At 42.6% G+C, this 22,344-nt stretch overlaps 1 protein-coding gene across 3 annotated transcripts in view; it reads left to right on the top strand.

Moving 5' to 3' along the window:
• Positions 1 to 545: 545 nt before the first annotated feature.
• The window catches only part of stxbp6 (syntaxin binding protein 6 (amisyn)), a 57,930-nt gene continuing 36,131 nt past the window's right edge, over positions 546 to 22,344 (top strand). Inside the window, exons 1-2 of one of the 3 annotated variants that reach the window (XM_034576325.1) lie at positions 546 to 880; positions 11,133 to 11,353. In XM_034576325.1, coding sequence (XP_034432216.1) covers positions 11,200 to 11,353 — 154 coding nt within the window. In that variant the 5' untranslated portion in view covers positions 546 to 880; positions 11,133 to 11,199. Of the gene's footprint in view, positions 881 to 11,127; positions 11,354 to 22,344 lie in introns of all 3 variants that reach the window. The other 2 variants (XM_034576324.1, XM_034576326.1) reach the window with 2 other exon arrangements.

The raw sequence follows: 22,344 nt of genomic DNA, 5'->3' as shown, positions 1-22,344 counted from the left end.
ATGCGCCAATTTTTTTTTGTGTTTTGTGATTTGCTGTTGTGTTTTGTAAATTGTAAATATATTTGTATACTTGTCGTTGTGTTTTGTTGTCTTTGTGTTTTCTTACTTGTCGTTGTGTTTTGTTGTCTTTGTGTTTTCTTACGTGTCGTTGTGTTTTGTACTTGTCTTAGTGTTTTCTTACTTTACTTTGTATTTTCTTACGTGTCGTTGTGTTTTCTTACTTGTCGTTGTGTTTTGTTGTCTTTGTGTTTTCTTATGTCGTTGTGTTTTGTACTTGTCTTAGTGTTTTCTTACTTTACTTTGTGTTTTCTTATGTGTCTTTGTGTCTTCTTAGGTGTCGTTGTGTCTTCTTATTGACTTCTCTTATTGAACACTGAGTTTTGTAACATGTCGCAGTGTTTTGTGCACTTCAAGGCCACCATTCCTCTCTAACCCATAGAAAACGCTGCTAAAGGCAGTTTTACTTCTCACTCCTGACTTTGACCCATGAACACATTTGGTTTCCAAAGCTTCTGTGTTCTCTCCTCTCACTGAGACTCAGACAGAGGCTGCAGATGTGAGCAGCAGCTACGTGCTGGTGTCACACTGCTCGTGATTGGCGGCTGAGTGTGTGTGTGTGTGAGAAACCAGTAGCAGGTTCCCAGACACACACACACACACGCACACGGTCTCCCTCGGCAGAGACAGGGGAAACCAGCTCTCCTCCCGCGGCTCACACGCACCAGCTTCTGTCGCGGAAACAAAGTGGAGTGGACGCGATGTTGAGGGAGAAATGTTCCCGCTGACGGAAACAACAACTCGGAACAACTGTGACAGCGGCTGGAGAAATTAACCCCGGGATCCGAGCTCCACACGTGGACACCGCCGCGGAGACACCTCGGTGAGTGGGTTCCGGTCCTTCTCCCGCTGTGGAGAATATTACATGCGGAGGTTTTTACTCATGAGGGGAAAAGTTCAGGGAACGTTTTATTTTGACGCTTGTTTTCGCGTGTTTCAGCCGCACTTTGTACGCAAATTGCGTCAAGAACGTTTCAGCCACTTTGGCAACTTTGGCGTCTGATTAACTGATGAAAATATTTCATTAAACCTCATATATTTTGTCTTTATGAACTTATTGTCATTTTTTATGAATGTTTCTATTATGATGAAATAGTCTTTTTACCATTTCTTTAAAAAAAAGTACTATATTGAAATTCATTTACTGTAGGAAACCTGTTTTGTTTAGTATAGTTCACTGAGGTGAACCGTGTCTCCCTGTTTAAACAGAGCTTATCGGTTGTGTAGCAATGAAAACGAAAAAAAATCCTCAACCTTCAATATTTCATCAGAACAAGTGTAAATGGTCTAAAAGGTTTGTATTTATATGGAGCCTTTCTAGTCTTGATGACCACTCAGCGCTTTATGGTTTTTCACCCATTTACACCCATTTATACAGTTCACCTATGAGACGGGTTCAGTATCTTGCTCAAGGACACTTCGGCATGCAGATGGGGAAGACTGGGATAGAACCGCTGACCTTCTGGTTCGAGTACGACCACTCTACCCCCTCCTCGCCTTGTAGCTTTATAACTTGGAAGTCCAACTATTCCAGGGAATGCCATGAGAATATGGACATTTTATTTGTATAGCCCATATTCACAAATCATAGTTTGGCTCTATAAGGCTTAACAAGGTGCAAAATCCTCTGTCCTCAGCAAGAGTCAGGAAAAACTGCCCTAAAAGATGTAGAAATCTCAGAGAGAGCCTCACGTGAGGGATCCCTCTCCCAGGACGGACAGAAGTGCAATAGATGCCGCCACAAAATAAGATAATAGAGTGTCTGACATAAACAGAGAGGTGTATCCATGATTAAAGTATCTGTACATAAGACAATGTCCGACAGAGGGGAAGGGAGCAGCGATGACAGTTGTAATGGTAGAGGTGTTACAGAATATGTGAGGAGGTTATAATGTATAACTAGGCAATCTAGTTAGAATTATAATCCCTGATCAACTGCCACCCTGATCCACGATCACGATCCACCATCCACGATCTATGTTCAGCTGCCACCACAAACACGATCCATGATCTCGATCCATGATCTACGAGTGTTTTCTTGAATAGTTGAGTTCCCCTCTATCATCACCGTTTGCTCTTAAACCAGCAGCAGATATTTCTCTCCCGTGATCACAGTATTGACTATCACCATAATAATCAAAACCTGACTGAATGTTAACATTAAATCTTAAAAATGTTAATTACAAATGTTGGACTGTCATTCGTGGTTGCTTTTCTTTTGAGAGTCAAGACATTTTACAGCCATAAAAACACTGAAAAAATGTTTTGATACTGTGTTTTTTTTTACCTACTAACTCAGTAGCCTTTTTAAAAGCCTTTAGGGGCCACCTGTGGGGCCCCAAAACAAGCAAATAATCAAGTGCCAAATGGATGTTTTCAATCCAAAAACCTCAGCATAACTGAAATATTTTGAGAGACATCCATTTGAGTTTTTGACATCATTATTCAAAAGGGGGGAATCTGCTTGTTTTTGAATGCGAGTGTCTCTGAGTAGCAATTACCCCGCGTCTCTGGTGTATCTCTGCGACAGGCTGGGATCTGGAAGCCCGTTTGGTTCCGATTAGCTGCGAGTCTCCTAATCTTGCCCTTGTGCCTCCTGATGCTGTTACCTGACCCGCTTACGTTTAATAGATTACTTCTTCCTATGCAGGAGTTCAGGGTTTCATTTGCTCCGGCACACCGTAAAAGATACGTTTATACCTTTCCCTATATATTTCAGTGTCCCAACTACAAGGGGCATAATGTAAACTGTCAAGCATGGCTCTCTCGCTGTGTGCCCCCCCTCCCACCACCTCTGCTCCTTTCTGTCGCCACAGCAGACAGATACTCTTAGCGGCAGACATAAAGACAAAAAAAGCCTTGTTTCTTCAGTGGATCATATAATTAAATTGAGAAACTAAAACCTGCCAGTCATTGTTTCTGACAAAACGACACGTAGCTTTGCAGTCCGCAGGGAATCTGCCTCACAGACATTTTGTGTTCTCTGTGTTGTGAAGTTGGACACGTGGCTGGTTATGTTTCTGCTCTGGGTACGTTAATCTAAATCTATTACGTGGTCTACGTACACTGATGCACTGCAGTTGCTTTGAGCTTTGTCCTCATGCAGACTAACTGTACTTTCACTTTTGTATCGTTAATGCCTTGAGCCGTGGCCTCACTCTATTATTGAGTCTCTGTTAATGATCCCTGCACTTGTGTTGGACGCCTCTATTGGGAAGTGCTCTACGTTTGCTTTCCTTCTGTTTACCAACTGCTGCTCTGCCCCTCCCAAATGTTTTATTGCCATAAGGTGGGGGGACATAAACAATGAGCTCATTTGGGGTCATTCATTGATTCATGAATGGACCGTGCCTCCCTGGCACTATATAATCCTCAGTAGCAGCTGAGTCAACCAGGAAAATGGATGGGTCGTTCCATATACTTTATTTTTTTGAGGTGAAAAGACCAAGGTCCTATTTATCCTGGTGCTTTGATGGTGCTTTTTCTCTTTTGTGATTGCAACATAAAATAGACTTCAGCGAGACAGTATCTGTTCTCATGGGCATTGTTGTTTTCCCCCCCTGCACCATTAGTTGCCTTTCTTATTGTGAAGGGGGGGGGGCTGACTGACCTGCACCCATTGGAGGGTACTAGACTGTTTTACTCTAAATTGGACCATAAAGTAGACATCATGCTGGTCCTTGGAGAGAATACAGGTTTCAGGCATTGGCATCACTTTCCAGACAAACAGTCAATGGTTCAGACAAACTGCTTTAATATGCACTTATCGATACTAACATGGGTTGCCCCGATCATGGTCATGTTGATCATCTTCTTCTATTAGACATCCTTCTTTCTTGTAATTTCAGTGTGATGCCGGCTTCGAGTCGCACATGAAAAGACTTTTTATTTGGTATTGGATGTGAGGATCAATCAAATTCAATTTATATCGACCATATTCACAAATCACAGTTTGTCTCACAGGGCTTAACAAGGTGCAACATCCCCTGTCTTTAACCCATCAACAAGTAAGGAGTGCTTCCATGGTCCAGATGCCCTGCTGTCTCCAATACTACCCAATGGTTTCAACAAAACTTGGTGGAAGGATGGAACATGGACCAAGAAAGAATCCATTACATTTTTAAAACCATTTTCTTTAACATTACAAGAGAGGGTTATATTTTTTACATTTTCACCAATTTCCCAGGGGATAATTCATAGATCTTGATGAAAATCAGTCATATTTCTGGGACTGATATCTAACAGTGGCTTAATTAAATATGCTTTCCGTGCCATTCTAGTTTTCACTCGTTCTGCCCAGTACCCTCTCAGTACACACTGTACTGCGACAGCAGAGCAGATTTGAAGTCCGGCATATTTAAAGATTCCTGGATGTCTGAGATGGCAGAAAACTGTGCTAATGAGCTTTTCCCCCTGCCATGCACATTGAGCTGGTTCCAATGGGGGGATTTGGTCTTACATCTCAAAATGTGGACAGCCAAATGTGGTCTTACTCAGCCCTAACAAGCTTTCCTATGGTCCTGCTTGTTTTGTTTGACTTTGTAGTAGAAAATTGTTGGGTTGCACAATTTCCACAAGGTAATTTCAGAGAAAACACCCTTTGTCTTAATGTTTCACAATCCAGCTTGAAAGTAGAGATACCAGTGAGAGAAGAGGAGTTTTGGAGTGTTACATTGTAGAAATACTATTGTAATTATTGGCACTTTTTCATTGGCTTTCCTTATGAAACATTAGAGTTTCTCCACAGCATGAACTGCAGTTGGGTGATATATTTCTTGGTGTTACTGGCACTTGTCAACAAACATGACACTTTAAAGTGACCTGTGAATAAAACACTTTGACTGCACATGTCAAGACTGTTTGTCTCAATGCAGCACTAACGTTAGGATTCGATTTTAATAGACCACAGACTGACATCGACACCACACACGCAGCAGGGTAGACGGTGTAATCTTTTAATTATTTCAAGAGAGGTAACATCGACCATCTGTGCATGTGGCGACGTCAGGTACCGCTCACTCAAAGAGAAACTGTTGCATGACATCACTCTGTGGAGATGTGTTCACGGTGGGAGGCTTTTCTGTGAAATCAGGACCTTGTGTAGGGCGATGAGTCAACATCATAAAAGACATGCGTTCAAGGCAGCTGTGATGTTGACTTCTTTCATATATCTACGAGAGTGCAGTTTGCAATGAAAGTTTTCAAAGTCAGTCAAAAGTGAGTGGGAGGAATAGACGCGGAGGAGGAATTGCTTCAAGAGGAGGATTTTATTATCGTTTTGAGTTTGTTATCTTCCCAGTTATCATTGTGTTCCATATTTTCGTAAATCATATTCATGTATTTGAGATTTTGTCGACACCCTTAAATTGAAGTGAAAGCTCTGTCATTGCTCTTACTCTTGTTCTCTGCTGTTGGAAGACGGACTCTAATTCCTTGTCATATTACTGTCTTACCCCTGAGCAATAATACTTGTTGACACACCAGAGGAGTGCATGTTTACTGAATGTTAGGTATCTGTCTCTCAAAATACTGCACGCTTTCCTGTGGAAATAAAGTGTTGTGTTAATGTTCGGAGTGTTTCTTTAAAACTACAAGTGATAGATTGTTCCCAGCTGGCTAATTTTAACAAATAGTAAATTCCTGAAAGCAACCCAACAACTGTTTTTGACTGTTTTCTTAGCATTAGTCCAAGACACTACTTTTCCTTCTTGTGCTGGGTTTTGCAATTCTGGCTGTGTACACAGAGTCGACTTTCCCATTTCCAGTTATAACAAAGAGCTGGAAACATGCAGAGGTTTGGCTGAAGCTGGCAGCTTCTAAAATGAAATATCTCAGGTATTCTAAGTTAAGGATAATATAACTTATTCCTGGTGATGTAACCCAAATCCTGTGATCTCCTGAGTGGAGTTAATACGTTAGTTCCTGCCTCTGTCTGCTGCACCTGGCTGCTCCACCTCTCGCCTGAATAATGCGGAGGATTTGTTGTTGTTGTGAACGCGTCTGTGCAGAGAACCTCCCGCTCCGGGTGAACGCTGCAGCCACTTTTCCGGATTTAACACGGAGGTCCTGTCTGAAAACAGCTTAATTGAAGAATTGATCCTCACAACTGCTCACAGATTCATATTTAGGTGACTTCCAATGGCACCTTAAGTTAATAATAAAGACAACAGTTACCAGTATTTCAACTACATGAGCAGCAGAATACATATTAGAGATTTTCTGATTCTGATACCTGCATCGGAAATGCCTCCGATACTGCTGAATATGCTGCATCAGGCATCGGCGAGTACGTAAATCTATGTAACGATCCAATACCACGGTCGGTATATCAGTTTCACCTTGATAGAAGTGCAAATTTATTTATAGAAAGAAGAATTGATTTCCTCTCGTGCACCGTTAGCCATAGTTAACGAATATGTCAGCAATTTGGCGATATTTCAGGCTGGAAAGCCCCAAGTAAAACTCTGACGTGCACCGTATGCAAGACTTCAGTTTCGTATTTAGTTATTTGTGTGCTTTTTTCAGTTATGGCTGTAAAACAAAAGACATTCTATCGGAGTCATTGTCTTATGTGGTTGTTTTTCAAAGGGGTTTAATCTGAGCCAGACCAAAACAACAATGACAGCAATCATCACCTCCACACAGGGTTTTTAGCATACAGCTGGTAAGACGCGTTATATGAGTTGTTCTTTTTTTTTTAAATGCACTGGAATCAGATCGGCGCCTGCATCGGGATATGGAAGAGAAAACTGGTATCGGAGCATCTCTAATACCTGATTATTCCCTCCTAGATGAATGTTTAGCTTGTGCCAGTCTGGCTTTGAGTTTGTACCTCACACCAAAGGAAATTAAAGAAGCACCCTCAGTTCAATGTGATATGGCCCATCTCTTCCACCTGTCTTTTAAGCCCCTTTCCTCCTCCTCTGCTGCTTCAGCTCCTGTGCCAGGTTCCCGTGAGCCCGCGAGCCCAGGCTGGAGAGTCAGGACTGTGCTGGCGCTCAAAGTAGTGGCTGCGCAGCTAACTCAAAGACAGACCCCACTCCAATGAGGTGTCCGGAGAGCCGTGAGCGCAGAGCGAACAGATCTCACGCAAACACACTTGGGCAAGAGGGACGCAGGCGAATGAGGACGACCGGTGCTTTTGACTGCTTGGCAACGCACAGCCACAGTTAATGAAGTGTTTTTTGAAAGGGGCTCTGCTTGGAAATGGGCTGATAAGCAGCTGTAAACTATCCACACGTCGTTCTCACTGCCGCAGCAGCTCATTGGCTCCCAACAATACAACTGCTCATGGTGAGCATTGCATAAGACTGCTCAAAGTCGAACCCTTAGCTATGCATTGAAGCTGGCTACATTTCAGTGCCTGCAGGCTCCTGTCTTTCCTCCTCTTCCTCCTCCTCCTTGTTTTCTCCTCGCATCCCCCCCATCCTCCTTAACCCTCTTTCCCATCATGCTTCGGTGGGCCACCTGAGGGGGGGATATGCGATCCCCTTTGCCTGGTGACAGCTTGCAGGGAGATGTGGGCAGCCTTCCGTCTCAGCTGGCGAATGGTGGAGAAGGATTAGGGCTTCCACAGAGAGGAACTCCGCCGAGAGAAACAAGACCTGTGACTTTTCTGCATTTAGTTTAGGTTTTCTGGTTTTGTTTTCTCCATTGTGCGATCCTGGGTTAGGGAGAAGGGAGGGAAGACATTAAAGGATGGATTGCCAGGGGAGGGGTTATAGTACACTGTTACTGTGCACATGTAAATGAGTATGAATACAGATGATTGTTATATATGTATGTGTAGGTTGGTTATTGCATAATATGATGGAGAATGTCTTCTTTTGCTCTTGAACAGGGAAAATCCTTGTTGCTCCTGTTGGCTTCAGAGTGTGTAGAAGGTCTGAAAGCGCAGATACACAGCACGTCTTTTAAACTGCCTTCCTCGGTGAACATGTAAAGGCTAAACACATTCTGAGCCGACCTCTGAATATTGAAAAAGCTTGTTATATATTCAGAGAACACGATACAAGTTGTTTTTTTGCACACGAAAAGCTGAGTTTTGCACAGTTGTTACTTTGCGTGAGACTCCTTTAAAATGATCAAACTGAATGAGCTGTCATGCCTTTTGAGTGCAAAACATATTTTCTGTTTGAAATCAATAATGTCAGGAAAATTAGGGTGTATTTTCTAGCTCCGTGTGGAGATGTTGGACATCACTTGAATTCCAAACAGACATATTTATTAGCCCTTCTAATTACTCTCCACAAGCTTTTGGCCTGGAGTTTTGTTTACTGTGGAGCATTGCATCGCTGACAGAGCAGAGAGGAAGGGAGAGTGTTAGAAAAGGAGCATATTCAAGAAGGATGTAAACGTCGGTCTTATACAGAAACAAGTGCAGAAGAACAAACGTTGTAGATGTGGACGTTTTATAATTACTAACAATCCTTGTCATATATGAGTTTCATTGTGAGTACCTAGTGATACATATTTTTACACTTTTATAATTCAAATTTGAGTCCTCATTTAATCCAATGCGTTGAGCCATTTATATGCAACAAGTCCTCAAGTCTAAAGAGCCACATAGTTTCGTTGTGGCTCTTTAGTTCGTTGTGCGTATCCCCGGAGTTTGTCATGGTAACAATAATAAACAAGTAGCCTCAGTGTGAAGGATTTAATGGTGTCTAGCTATGAAGCTGCATTTTTCTCAAGTGTATAGAAAGACCTGTGGTTTCCTTCAAATAACATAAAACCATAGAAGTCCATCTCTGCAGCCAGTTTGTTCTGATCTACTTCAGAAACATGGCGTCGCAAAGTGGTGGATTGTGTTTGAATATGAAAGTTTCACTCTGCGATTTTATGTGCAGACCATTAAACACTAATCCAAATCTAAATTCTCGACACTAGACCTTTTACAGGCCCTTTCAGGTTTGCACTGCACTTGCTGCGTTGTTCAGAGAGGGGACAAAAAAAACAACCTGGGTTAAAATAAGTACTTATTTTATTATTAGGTTAATAAATGTTACTATAAAATGCAACTGTAGGTAGTAATACGCTGCTTTTACAGGCAATACGGTTTCTTTCTTAATGTTACATTTCTGCAGGTGACTGTGTCGGAGCGTTAATGATTCAGCTCACGTTGTTCCTGTAATGCGATTCAGTGTGAAACCACCACTAAATGCCATCTTTAGGAATTACCATAGAGCTCATACACTCACCAGAAATGAACAATAATTGCCTCATGGAAGTACTTCTGACTGCAGGGCTGTTTAATAGATTGCATTCTATTGTAGCAGCGTGAGTGTCTTCAGAGGTTTCGTGTTCCCTGCTGTCGAAGCGTTCTCTCGGGCTCCACGTAATCGTACTCTAACAAGGAGCACCAGTCAACAATGGCAGCCTCTCAGCCACTAAGCTTGGGTGTGGAGAAGTTGCAGGTTTTGCTCGTTTTGACAATCAGGACTGAATCTTTGACCCTGTTTACTCGCTGAGCACATGATTTGCGGCGTTGTCAGAAAGCGACTAAGTGTTTTCGTGTTTTTTATTATGAAGCCCCATCTGACGAAGGCCTTGTTTTGCAGTCTGGCCCGGCTTCGCCTTGCAGTGGAGTGTCTGAGACTGACAGACAGACGGGATCATCTGGGCGGCCTTTGTGGTGTGTTGTTGCGAGTGCTTGTGCGTCCCAAGCGAATATGTTTGGCTGAGAAGATGATTAAGCTCCCTGGTCCTTGTGAGAGCGTTTGGATCTAATTACCCAATTTCCTTGCGACTGAGTCCTGCACTTAAGCACAATCCCAGTTCTCCGTGACGCAGACGGTACTGTTGCGTCTCTCAAAGCACGTTCGCGGTCACCGAGAAATATAAATTCACCACTAGGCTTTGGCTGTAAGAGTAGAGTACATGATTGATGCTCCGTATCCGTAAGACTTACCCGTACTCTTTAACAGTTTCTGCTGAAGTCATTTCATTTCTGCAAGTGGCAGTGCTTCCAAGAAGAACATTGGCAAAGCATTTAGAGAGACGGAGCATGGAGACTGGCTGTAACACAGAGAGATGCAGCCATTTCTCCATTTGGGACCCTTCACTCCCTCTGTCATTACTTTAATGTGCAATACACTGTGAGCAATAGAGAGTGCACCAGTCGAGATTGGCTGTGTGTGCACAAAAGACGTAAGGTTTACAATTCCAACACAATGAATTCTCCTGTTTATTCAATGTCATTGTACTGTATATCCAATGTCTTTATCTTTGTATAAGAATTGATCCGTATTAAATAAAAACACTTCCCTCTTGCGCTGTGGTTCAAAAACTGGTGGCAGAGACTCCCCAAAGAGTTACAAACATTTGGTGAAATGATAACGGAAGCAAGAAACCAGAAGTTATTTGAAAAATACACTTTATCTTTAGGCCTGTGACGAGGGGTCGTAAGTGTTCCATGGCTTTATAGGTCCCAGGCAAAAGATTCAAGAACGTTATTGTCCTTGTGCAAGCAAAACAAAATCACATACAGTGTCATCCTCAATTTAAATTGTGTCTGTAATAAAGATTTACTACGGAAAAATATACAAATATTAAATCAAGCAAATGTATATTAAAAATGTAAAAATAAGTCTTTCCCAGCTTTGGGAAAGAAGCTGTTTGTGTGTATGGGGATAGATCTGAGGGGCTTAAGTAGATGCTGTTCGGGATGTGTGATGTCTTTTATGATGTTCTTTGAAGGTGGTTCAGTGCCATTGTCCTGTGCTCTGTGGTAACCACTGATCTAATGCTATCGGGCCATGCAGATAGGTTTGGTTACATCCCAGTGCAGTGTAGGTGAAGATTTCCTCCGTGCAGCTCACACTATCTCTCTTCAGTATCGGTGTCCCTGTGGTTTTAGATAATCCTCCGAACACCCTTTCAACAGTTTTAACAGGGACTATTTCTTTGGATGAAACTTGTATATCTTAGAACAAGGCCAAATAACTGGTTGAGCAGATAACAGTAGAGTCAAGGGAGACGGTATTATCTCTTGATTGTGTGAAAGTGAGAAAAAAGCCATTTCTGCCTGGCTTCATTTGCTGTTTTTCTCTCCTCTCGTCTTCTCCTCAGTGAAGCGCGGCTCTCGTTCCTCCCCACTTGACCTTCTTGCCACCTGCTCCACTCCTCACGCCCACTTGAGAGATGAGCGCTAAGTCGGCCATCAACAAGGAGGTGTTCATACCCCACGACGAGAAGATGCTCGCTGCTGTGCAGGTGAAGCGCAGGACCAAGAAGAAGATCCCCTTCCTGGCCACTGGTGGTCAGGGAGACTACATGACCTTCATCTGCCTCTCAGGTCAGAGAACAAATGAATCTCCTCCTCCTCCTCGTCTCTTCTACTCTCCTTTAAATTGTTTTTTATGTGTTCCTCTGTGTTTGTGTTTGCCGTGCTGTCGTAACCCAAAGCTAAATTTCCACATGTCTCCCTTAATTCTCCTGCTAATGTTCACACTGATGAGCATGTTTACGTTTCCAATGCCAATAGAATGACACGCTAAATCGATTTACTGCCGACCTTTACGTCAATCGCTCTCAAACAGATTAGATTTACGCTGAAATTGAATAATTGTTTCAGCAGAAATTGAGCTTTTAATGATTCTAGTTTTTTTCTCCTCTGTTTGAGCATTAGCTGAGATATTGCTTGTTAATTGAATTAACCACGCATGTTATTCATGAGAATAACAAGAGACTATTAATTTCAGTGCCAGCAGAACTGCTTACGAAGATCAATGACACTTCTTTATCCCGCCATTTTAATGTCTGCTTCTGCATTATCTGATCACATAACAAGCATTCAAAGTTATGGTGAATCGGCAGAATTTAAAGTAAATCAGTTAAACACAAGGGCCAGTTGAGCTTTCTCTGCTTAGGATTCAAATTGAAGGTTACCCTCCAGTAGCTGCTGAACACAGATCTGCTATGTTTGCTCTCTCAGGTAAGAGCACATGAAAAACAAGCACAAGTCACAGATTAACCTCATGTTTGTTGGAGCGGACGCTGCTTTTCTGAAGTGTTTATGATGAGTCATCTCTTCTCTGATGTGAACATGAGTATTATTTGATTATTCCTTGTTGCAGCAGCCTTCCCCTCTGTGCCCTGTTTACATATACATACATTATCTGATTACAACGGAATACATGACATGAAATAACTCGATTTCAGATGAGTCTTGAGTGGAAAGCTGCTGGTTTGAATCCCAATGCAGGTGTGAAAACATGGGAACCAACCTTTTCTTTCCTTAGGGTCCCACCTATAGACGTGTACATATACATCTGTAGTGTATAAAGATGTACAACATGACTGCTCCGCAAAAGTAACGCCAAAGTACCTCAAACGATGGTTTCTGTCATTTTAGGTGTTCTTATCACACTGATGTATGTTCAAGTGCAGTTTTTCCCAGGAGGTGTGGTTTTCCAATCACTTACTTGATGCCATAAAAACAAGGTGAAAAGTCACGATTGACAGTCGAGACTGACTTGTGATTGGTCGAGCAGGCGAATCAACAAGACCTCACTACCACAGTTCCATCCCCCCCGATCACTGCTGCGTAGACTGGTAGCGTTCGTGTTTTCTTTTTGTAGAGCATCAATGTGTGAGCATAGAAGACCCATGTTTATGACACTGTTACAAGACACATCCAACACACAGGGAAATACGTTATTAAGCAAAAGTAGAAATAATTTAGGAAAATCATTTATTTTTCTAGAATGAATCCCTCTGTGTTATGTGATTGCACCTTTAACCTCTGATTGTTTCTTTGGGGCCCCTCATTCTTTTACACTACAAGGCTGCAACGCTACCAGGCAGTTTCTTCTTGTGTGGGTGTGTCTTCTTGGGTGTGTGTGTTTGTGTGTGTGTGTGTGTGTGTGAGTCTGACGGACTGAGGCAGGGTCAGTCTTAAATCCCAGGTGACGCGTCGAGCTGTAGCCAATTTAAACTGCTTCAAAGTTACTATCAGTGGAGGATTTATATCCTAGATCATTGCATCAACGGAGCAAGATGAGTTGGATTCAGTCAGTGAATCCAACCCGACTTTATGGATGACGAGATCTAACGTTGAACTGTGTGACTGTGGGCTGTTGCATTCTTAGTTTTCTTTTCGCCTACTCTTTCGATAACCCAAATAAATAGGCATCTTCTGTTCTTCTCATTTCTCTTATTATGAGCAAGACATCATCTTTCATCTTTTTCCAGAGAAGGATGAAGATTTGTAGAGTCTACTACCATCACCACCATTCCTCCCAGTTAGTCTCCTGCTTTAGTTGGCCTGTTAAAAGGTTCCTGCCGTCTGCTGTTGATTAACAGTCTCCTGACTAAGCTGCGGTTTTGTATCACGTGGAAGAACAGTAGTGAAGGCGAGCACTGTCATGTAATTCACTTGGTCATGTGGCATTTATTTGTGTGTGTGTGTGTGTGTGTGTGTGTGTGTGTGTGTACTTTATAGCCAACCCGTGAGTGTGAAACCAGCCTGTGCCCGCCTCCCTACAGACTGGAGAAAACAAGGCTGGTGTGTGTGACTTTAATGGTTGTGTGTGTGTGTAAATATGTGAAAGCTCTGTGTATGCATGCAGCGATGGGGGAAGGGGGGGGCACTGGCAGTCTCATGGCTACAGTAGCAGATAGTTGAGGCCTGAGGGCCGGGTTATGTAATCTGTGGCATGTCGTGGCTATAATAGGAGGAGCAGAGCTGCAGCGACAGCCCACGGGCACCTCAACGCTCAAGACGCTCGCTCACGATGAAACACCAGGCCGTCACTGCTGCTCTAAGTCCAGCAGCATATGCCCTAACACTGTCAGAAGACAAACAAGATATGTTCAACTCAAATGACTTGTACCGCACACACACTCTAACTTGAAGTTTTAAAGTAACAACTGTTTTGACGCTTCTTCTCTGTTTGGAATTAATCACAGCGCTTACAGGCATGTAATATGAATTTAAGGCAATTGACCACAATACCCAGTTTGAGCTGACTTTTCCATGTGGGTGAGTGAGTGTGTGAGTGTTTGAATGATCTATTTTTACTGTTTGCTACATCTGCTAGTGGGACAGAAAGGCCTGGATGGCTGCCACTTGGAGAGCAGGGATTCTTATTCCAGAATTATGTGTGGCTCCAGGAAAACCAGACCGGTTCAGCTCATTGAGCAAAGGCTTGTTTGGCTTCAGGACGGAATCTTGGAAAACAGTCGTGGGTCACCACAGCAGAACAGTGCTGTTCTTGAGAGGCGACACAACCTGGAGCAAGAAACAGATTTTCATTAGAGTAGGTTTCCTGTTCATGGGGCCTAAATCAGTGAGCTGACTTTAAAGGAGACATATTCTGCTTTATCAGTGTTTCCTTCCTCTAGTGTGTCACATTGGTTTTTTGTGTATTGTAAAAGGTTGCAAAGTTGAAAAGCCCAAAGTCCACAGTAAAGTGAGCTTCTCTCTCGAAAGTAGTCCATCTGATATGTCCGGGTAATTGTGATGTCACGTTGTTTCAGACAGAGGCTTTTCAAGTAATAACTAAAATTAAACTTATGAACCTGAACATGAGCTTTATATGTCTCCTTTAAAAAGGCTTTTGGTTGTTTTGGGTGCATCTGTAAGTTGCTGTTCGTAAACCTGTGTGGTTTAAACAACCTGGACCATTTTGTCTGCTTGGCTCTGCAGTTAGCTCCCACAGTTTCCTGGGTTTCTTTCTGGCTCTTGATCTTCCTCTGCTTCCTAATGAAATCTGCTGTGGTTGGAACACAGACCATTCACAGCATTATTTAATGCATGTGACACACATTTTTAAGGCCAGGCTAAACAGCTTTTCCCCGATTCCTCTGCTGATGATGCTGATCGCTGTTGCTGTATTCCCTTCCTCTTTTTCTAGCCGCCCATTAAATACAAATGAATTCTGCATATCAAATATAATCTTCATTATCAAACAGTGAGATTTGAGCTCTGCGTGACCACCGGGAGAAACGTACGTTAACGCTTTCACAACAACACCAGGGGTCCTGATGACAGCGAAGTGGGCTGGAAGATCAACACGGGCCAAGTTGGGTGGCGAGCTTCCTCTTTGATCACTGGGCTTCACGCGGTGCCTGTGTGGCTGGACCTCAGATTTGAAACACTGGACCGCCCACAGAATGTTTGGCAGGAGAGATGTGAGGCCCGTTGAGCGCGATAAGACACTGAAGGTTCACTCGAAGAGCCCATTAGCCCACACGGTGTTCATTTCATTTTTGCTGATTTGAGAGGAAAACATATTTCACTCCTTCCTCATCCCGTTGCTCCTTTGAGCAATTCTTGTTCTCATGATTTTTCTTTTGTCCTTGTTGTTTACCTTTGCGTGACTAACTTCTACAGGTTGGCAGCTTTCGGGGGTTTAAGGAAGGAAATGAGGAGCCAACTGCTGGTTTCTAAAACATGCCATCCTTTACACAATGTAACCTTGCACAAGCCTCATGAATCACCATCCTACTCCCAGTTTCTGCCACCGACACATTCTCTGTGTGTTCGGCTACACCAATGCATTATGTTAATATGTGAATTTCCTTGTGGGAAGCAAGTGGGTATCCACGTTCATGGGTGTATTCATGCACCGTGTGTTTATGCAGGCATGTTATTTTGTGGGTGGGTTTACATGTTTGATTTAATGTGTAGGCTGTGTGTTGCATATGTGCTATGCAGAGGTTGGTATTGCGTTGGCATTTATATTGTGTTTTGTTGTTGTTGATATTTAAACTACAGTCCGACCCATATGGATGTTTGCGGTAACATATCGGCAAATGTAAAAGCAGATACTTATACATATGAAATTGGTTGATGAATCACTCGAGCAAGAATGGATACACTTAATCGTATGATACAGAAGGATTGTTTGATTTGAATATCTTTAACATATGGCAGTTGTACACGTTAGACTCAGTAACACAGCCCGGCATCATTGCTTTTCTCCAAGGCTCTTTACAACAGAAATTCCACACTTAGGGCACCGGTTTCCACTTCACTCCATTTGTCATCAGTGTCCTCGCAGCTATTGATTCGCTGGGGAGATGGATGGGCGAGCACACGGTGTAGCTCACTGGTATATTAAGCTGCTTAGACCGATCGTAAAGTCAGGGCATGTTTACTCAGTCAAAGTCTAACTTAATGCATCCGCACACATACATCATAGCTTGTAGGTGTGTTTTCCAAAGTTTGTTCAATCTTACAAGTCCAGATAAGAACACAAATAAGAGACCATGCATACAGATTTATTACGATCTGGGAGCTGTAAACACACAGAGCTCAGGTAGTTTAATGCAGAGATGTTTCTTCGATTAAACTCTATTCCAAAAATATAACCCAACTATTTATATAAAATGTTTTAACCTAAACCTATATTGTGCCATTACATATATACAATAAGAAAAGGTTATAATACAGTAATGATCAGTTTGAATTCCTTTGTGATATTTATTTGTTTGTTTTCTATCCTTTCTACCCACGCACCATTCCTCCATTATAAAGAAGTTCAGCTCCCTGTTGGATTGGTGCATTTTACAGGATTTTTCTAGTTTGGTTTCACTGTTTTGCTGCATCGAACCGAGATGGAACTTTTTAAAAACCATATCAGGGAGTCTGGACAAATGTTTGTTAACGAGGTTTAGCCAAGCGGGGGTGTGTGGGTGGTCGGCGTTCTGCTGAGAAGAATGTTGCCTTCTGTGGGTTTCTCACAGGGCCAGTGTAGCTGCAGTGACTGATGCCGGCCTCCCAGTATTAACTGAGAGCAAAGACATAAAGCCCACTCACACAGGACCAGATACATCAGCACAACACTAATACCACATTTCCTGCGGTGCGTGCGTATGTGCATACCATCCATACCAAATCTCTTTGTGTCAGTGGGCTAGGGAAGCCTTTATCTCCACTAATTGGGTTCTTGCGGCCGCTCAGCTCATTTCTTTTCCAGACTACTCCCCTCCAACACATGAACTGTCTTCACTCTTGCCCCCGCTTATCATGTCAACCTCCCCTCGGCCGCAAACCTCATCTTGGAGAGTCCTTGAAAGCCTTGGGAATGGATTCAGATTCTGAGCCTTAGAGAGTTGGCTAAGATGGAAGATAAAGGGTAAAGAAGTGATGGCAAAGTGAAAAGATTGAAGTGATGAAATGACAATCTTTTGGAAGTTTGGGTATAGCAAGCGAAAGGCCTCTGGGATATATTAGAGAGTGGATACTTGACTCAGGCTGGGGTTCGGACAAAAAACTTGAAATGATATTCGGGTTCAGGTCGGGTTTGGTCAATTTGGCTGAGCTATATACCTTTGCAGTGCACGTGCCTGTAATCGGGGAAACCATCGGGCTCGGGTCAGGTATGGACACAAAAAACAGAGTGCTTGTCAGGTTTGGGTCGGGCTGGGTTAATTTTCTCACGGCTTAGGATGAGTTCAGACAGAAAATTGTGGCCCCACGGTATTTTCTGCAAGCCCCCTGGTAAATACTCCATGTGAGAATAGAGCAGGTGTTTGGATTCTAACATGTGACGGATGCAAAACTAAAGAAAAAGGTGATTTTGGACCATTTTTTACTCAACGTTTAACTTTGCAATATAGAGTAAACGAATAGCTGAAATTCAAATGAGGATGAAAAAGAAAACCGACCACTTGAATCACACCAAGTTATCTTTTTGATGTTCAATAGAGGATGGCATAAAATAACATTTTTGACATTTTTGCGAAACGTAGTTCACAGAAAACAGCTGACATTTTTGGATTAGTCCAGCAGGCCTGACCTTGATGCTTGAATGGCTACAGATGTCTGGTTCCTGTCATTGTTGTGTAGCACTTGAGTCTACAATTATGGATTCAGTGCACTCATCCTTTTATGGTAGTTTGTTTGTCCCGTCCTGCGGCTCTAACACGAGTCCTGATAGCAGACAGACCTTTTTATTGTTTTGTGAGGTCGTATGTGATTCATAAACTTTTGAACATGGTTATTAACACGTAAGCCATTGGCCTATTTCTTTAGTCAGATGTTTTATTCATCACTGATTCAGTTGATCCAATTTTAAAATAAAAAACGTTTGTGGAAACGGACCAATGGATTAATAGAAGCCGCGGCTGGCAGTTGCATAATAAGAATCCACGGTCTCTGATGTCTCTTTCACTTGCTCACTCGCCCACACACACACACACACACACACACACACACACACACACACACACACACACACACACACGCTCATGCTCATGCTCACAGCAGGTGGAGTCGGAGAGATGAAAGGCTGAGGTGTGTGTGGGACTTTTCATAGAAACCTCTGCGGAGTCGGCCCATGTGTTTCATCCAGTCCACAGTGTATGGTGGGAAATCAGTACATGCCCCAGTGGTTCTGACAGATCCCATCGCAGTGCATTCCGCTCCCAAAGCCAAACTGTCTATCATCAGCTCCTCCTCTGTACTTGACTGTGCAGCTCAGTCTGCTCGCCTTCTGTCAAAACAAACAGCCCTTTGGTTCGCGGAACACCTCTTCTCTTCATGACTCCCTTCACAAATCAGCCATGTGTGCTGTTTAGCTGCCACTGCTTTTGTCCTGTGTGTGTATTTGTGTTTGTGTCTTCTTTTTTTCCCAGCAGTATCTGTGGGGTGCTTTTCTGTAGCAGAGATATGTTAATTGGTGTTGTGGAGGCAGTGCACAGTCGTCAGTCTGGAACACTCTGCTCAGCTCCCTGTAACTTTTCATTCACTCCTCGGCTGCTGTTGGTCCCACACCATCTTTAGGACTCGGCAGGGTTCATGCTTACACTGGAAACGCTGTGGAGATGGAAGCGATGGAAATGATGGGACTGGGGGTAGTTTTTTCTTGTGCCTGGCGTGCCTAGAGAATATATTTGACATCGGGGAATAATTTGTGGTTGGCTGTGACTTGGAGCGGATAGTTTCAGTTTGTTTACAGTAGTTTATAGTTGTTGTGGTGTAGAGAAGGATTTCTCAAGCGTATACATCCCTAAAGTTAGGATGTTTATAGGGAAATCCAGTGGTCTGGTTGTTAATTGTATTAAAGTGCAGCTCAGACCACATTTTTTCCGAGACTGTCCAAGCCCGAGAGAAAACTCTCAGAGCCCGACCCGAACCCAACAGGCATTCTGTCTTTTGTGTCCTGATGCCGTTAACGTAAGCTGCACTGAGTTTGTTACCCTGTCCCTGACACAGAGTTATTGTTTCCCCTGATTATAGACATGTGCAGTGTAGAGAATCAAGTGAATGTGACCGACCCCAACCTGAATATCATTTCAAGATTTTTGTCCAAACCCGCCCCGACCTGTTGGGACCTGATGGGCTAGGGTCGGGTATCCGCACTCTAGTATGTACCAATCATTAGTTCTGAAAGAAATGTTAAGAGACTGTTAAATTCATAAGAATGTAAAGAAAGACTTCTCACTGTCTTCGTCACAGTTGATGCATAAAGAGTGGATTTTCCCTTCGGCATCCACACAGTCTCCGCTAATCGTTACGACAACAGAACAAGGTACGGTTCTCAACCTTAAAAGACTTTATGGCTGCTCTCAGTTGTTTGTGCGGAGAGGTTTTGTCCCTGGCCTCCTTGCTGGGGCGCTGATGGCACAGAACAGCAGGGAGTGGCGCGGGGCCACGAGGTGATGTGGCCACATAAGAATCACTGAGGACATAATTATTCAAAAAGAGGACCACACCACACATGGTTTTGATAGTGTGTACTCTGACAATATGCATTAGCTCACTAATGGAGCTCACTTAAACAATCCCCTGTGTACCTGGAAGACAAGTCATCTTCATTGTGTTCTCAGCGTTTGTGCTGTGTAAACAAAGTGCGTACCCCGGATCCTTCCTCTCATCTGTGTGAAATGAAGAGAAAATAGAGAAGGAGAGGTGAGAAGACAAGATGGAGCTAAAATGACAGAACAAAGACCCCGGCTTATCAAAGTCAGCCGTCCATAAAATTAGCTGATGCTTTGTTCTTGTCAAACAAAGCCTTCACGACTGAGCATTTAATAATCAACTGTAGTTACTCAATCCGGTTCATCTTCCGAACCCACTTCATTTGTCTGTGTTAAAACATATTCAAGTGGTTCATATGAAGACAAATGTTTTTATGACCTGTCTGGAATCAACTTTATTTGAGCAGATGTTCTCTCTCATTTCACAGTGTGTCGACATTGATGATCATTACAAAATGTTCTGCCAGTGCATTTTAATTAGGCATTTTATAAAGACGCTTTCTTAGTCTCTCCCATCAAGTCCCAGCACAGGAATTTGAGCATAATAACAGCTGTCCCTTAGATCGAGGTGTTGCCTGAGAAGTGGAAAAAGTTGCCTCCTACTGTTGGTTCTAAGGCGTCTTCCACCCTTATACAACAAATGCTTTAGCTCTGTACCAGAAATAATCTCTGTCCCTGCTGACGCACCTGAAAATGTCACACATTCATGACCAGTCACACACTCTGGTCATGAACCAGGAACAGCAATGATGAAAAGTCAGGCCTGGTATTTATTTACTTGGGCCGACAACACTGTGGAGCTGTTACTGACACTAGGCCTCAGAAAAGTGTTGCATTCACTACTGTTAGTTGAAACGTGACTGATAAGATCCAATTAGGTGCGTCATCATTGCCAAAAGTTTCTGTTTTAAGGTATTAAAAAACCATGGAACAGTGTGTAAACTAAAACATAATAGTAGGATGTAGCCTAAGGGTCGTGGTCAAGTGGAGATAAATTATTTGTTTATCCTTTGGGGATCAGGGCGTGACTGCCGATTTGTTCTTTTTTCTTTATGTAATGTCGCTCTCCTGTTTTTGTCCCGGACACGGTTGAGAGTTTTACTCAACTCCATTAATTCAAGCCCTCAATGTTGTCTGGATCCTTTTTACTGCACCTGGCCCTCTGCCAACAAGTGCATTTGACTTGGAGAGGAACACTTGTTTTATGTTGCTCTCACAACAAGGAAGTCCGAGTCAATGCTGTGGACTGCCTGCTTTCTAACAACTCTCTGCAGTCCACTTGCACGACGCCACCTCCCTGCCGATACATATTTCTCGATCAGCTAATCTCTTTTCTACAGTTTGTTTTTCTGTGTAATCTCTGGGCAGTGGTGTTTTTTCTTCAAGCAGTAATTTAACAAACAGGACTTGTTTTTCTCTCATATGGCTTCTGCCAACTTGGGGAATCGTCAGAGGATGGATGAAATAGAGTTTGAATTAACCAATTTATTTTGTTAATTAAATCTGACAATTCTAGTGTTGTAGTAGGGTCTCTGAGATATTTAGTAGTTTACTTACAATCTTTGAGTTTGTTCAACTGGCATAATCAACTGCATTTGCAAAACATTTATTGAATAGAGGGAACATTTAATCTCACAAGCTACAACACTCCTTGATGAAAACACTTAAAAAAGGGAACTAGGTAATCTTCTTCCCAGCGGCCAGTGCCATCTGTCCTTCAAGCCTTTACAAAGGCACTACCAGAATGCTGTGGGTGTTGAAGTAATTAATATACCTGACTGCAATCAACCTGATTGGGCCATTTGTTTGTTTGCAAGTAAGGGAAAGTAGATTGATAGGATGAACTTATTATTAGAGTAGAGGGCTTCTCCACGTGTCACTCTATTAAACATGTCCATGGTTTCTTCTGGAGGAAGAGGAAATGGGTTAGAGATGGAAGAACCCGAGAAGTGGTGAAGTCCTGCAGTGTATGGATAGACAGTAGTAGCTATCAGGCTATCACCCTATCAGGCTAACTACAAATTTGAAAATGTGTTTGTTGTTAAAGGTAAATTCACGTTGTTTTGACCGTCGCTCAACCTGCTGTTTGTTGGATAAGCCTCAGCAAACAGGGACTTACCAAAGTGTCTGTTGGCTGGAGTATTGACACCACATAATCATCCTGGCCTGATGCCTCCTGTACAATTTATCATCGTCTTGGCTGACAAAGTTCGGTACATCTGCAAAAAGTATTTAGCTTTATGAACGCATATGGACAAATTGCTGCCAGATGTCATATTTTACAACTTTGCATATAGTTTCTTTTATTTCTGAACATATTTTGAAATATACAAATAGAATCAGTGTTAAATTGTGCTTCACTGTGATATGCACATCGATTATAATTGAAATATATGAGAATGTTTTATTAATTATAATCATAAGCCTTTTCTGTTCTTTATAACACCTTGAAATGTAAAATCTATGAGGAAATCTCTCATTTCACGAGTCCCTCTGTGACTCTTCTTGTCATTAAATACATCTGATCATTGGAAACTATCGCAGACACATGGTAACTTTTAAATGTAACCTGACTCA

Source organism: Hippoglossus hippoglossus, chromosome 22 (genome assembly GCF_009819705.1).
Source record: "Hippoglossus hippoglossus isolate fHipHip1 chromosome 22, fHipHip1.pri, whole genome shotgun sequence".
In the NCBI taxonomy this organism is placed as follows: domain Eukaryota; kingdom Metazoa; phylum Chordata; class Actinopteri; order Pleuronectiformes; family Pleuronectidae; genus Hippoglossus; species Hippoglossus hippoglossus.
The sequence above is the reverse complement of the archived record's forward strand: the minus strand, read 5'-3'. Positions and strand labels throughout refer to the sequence as shown.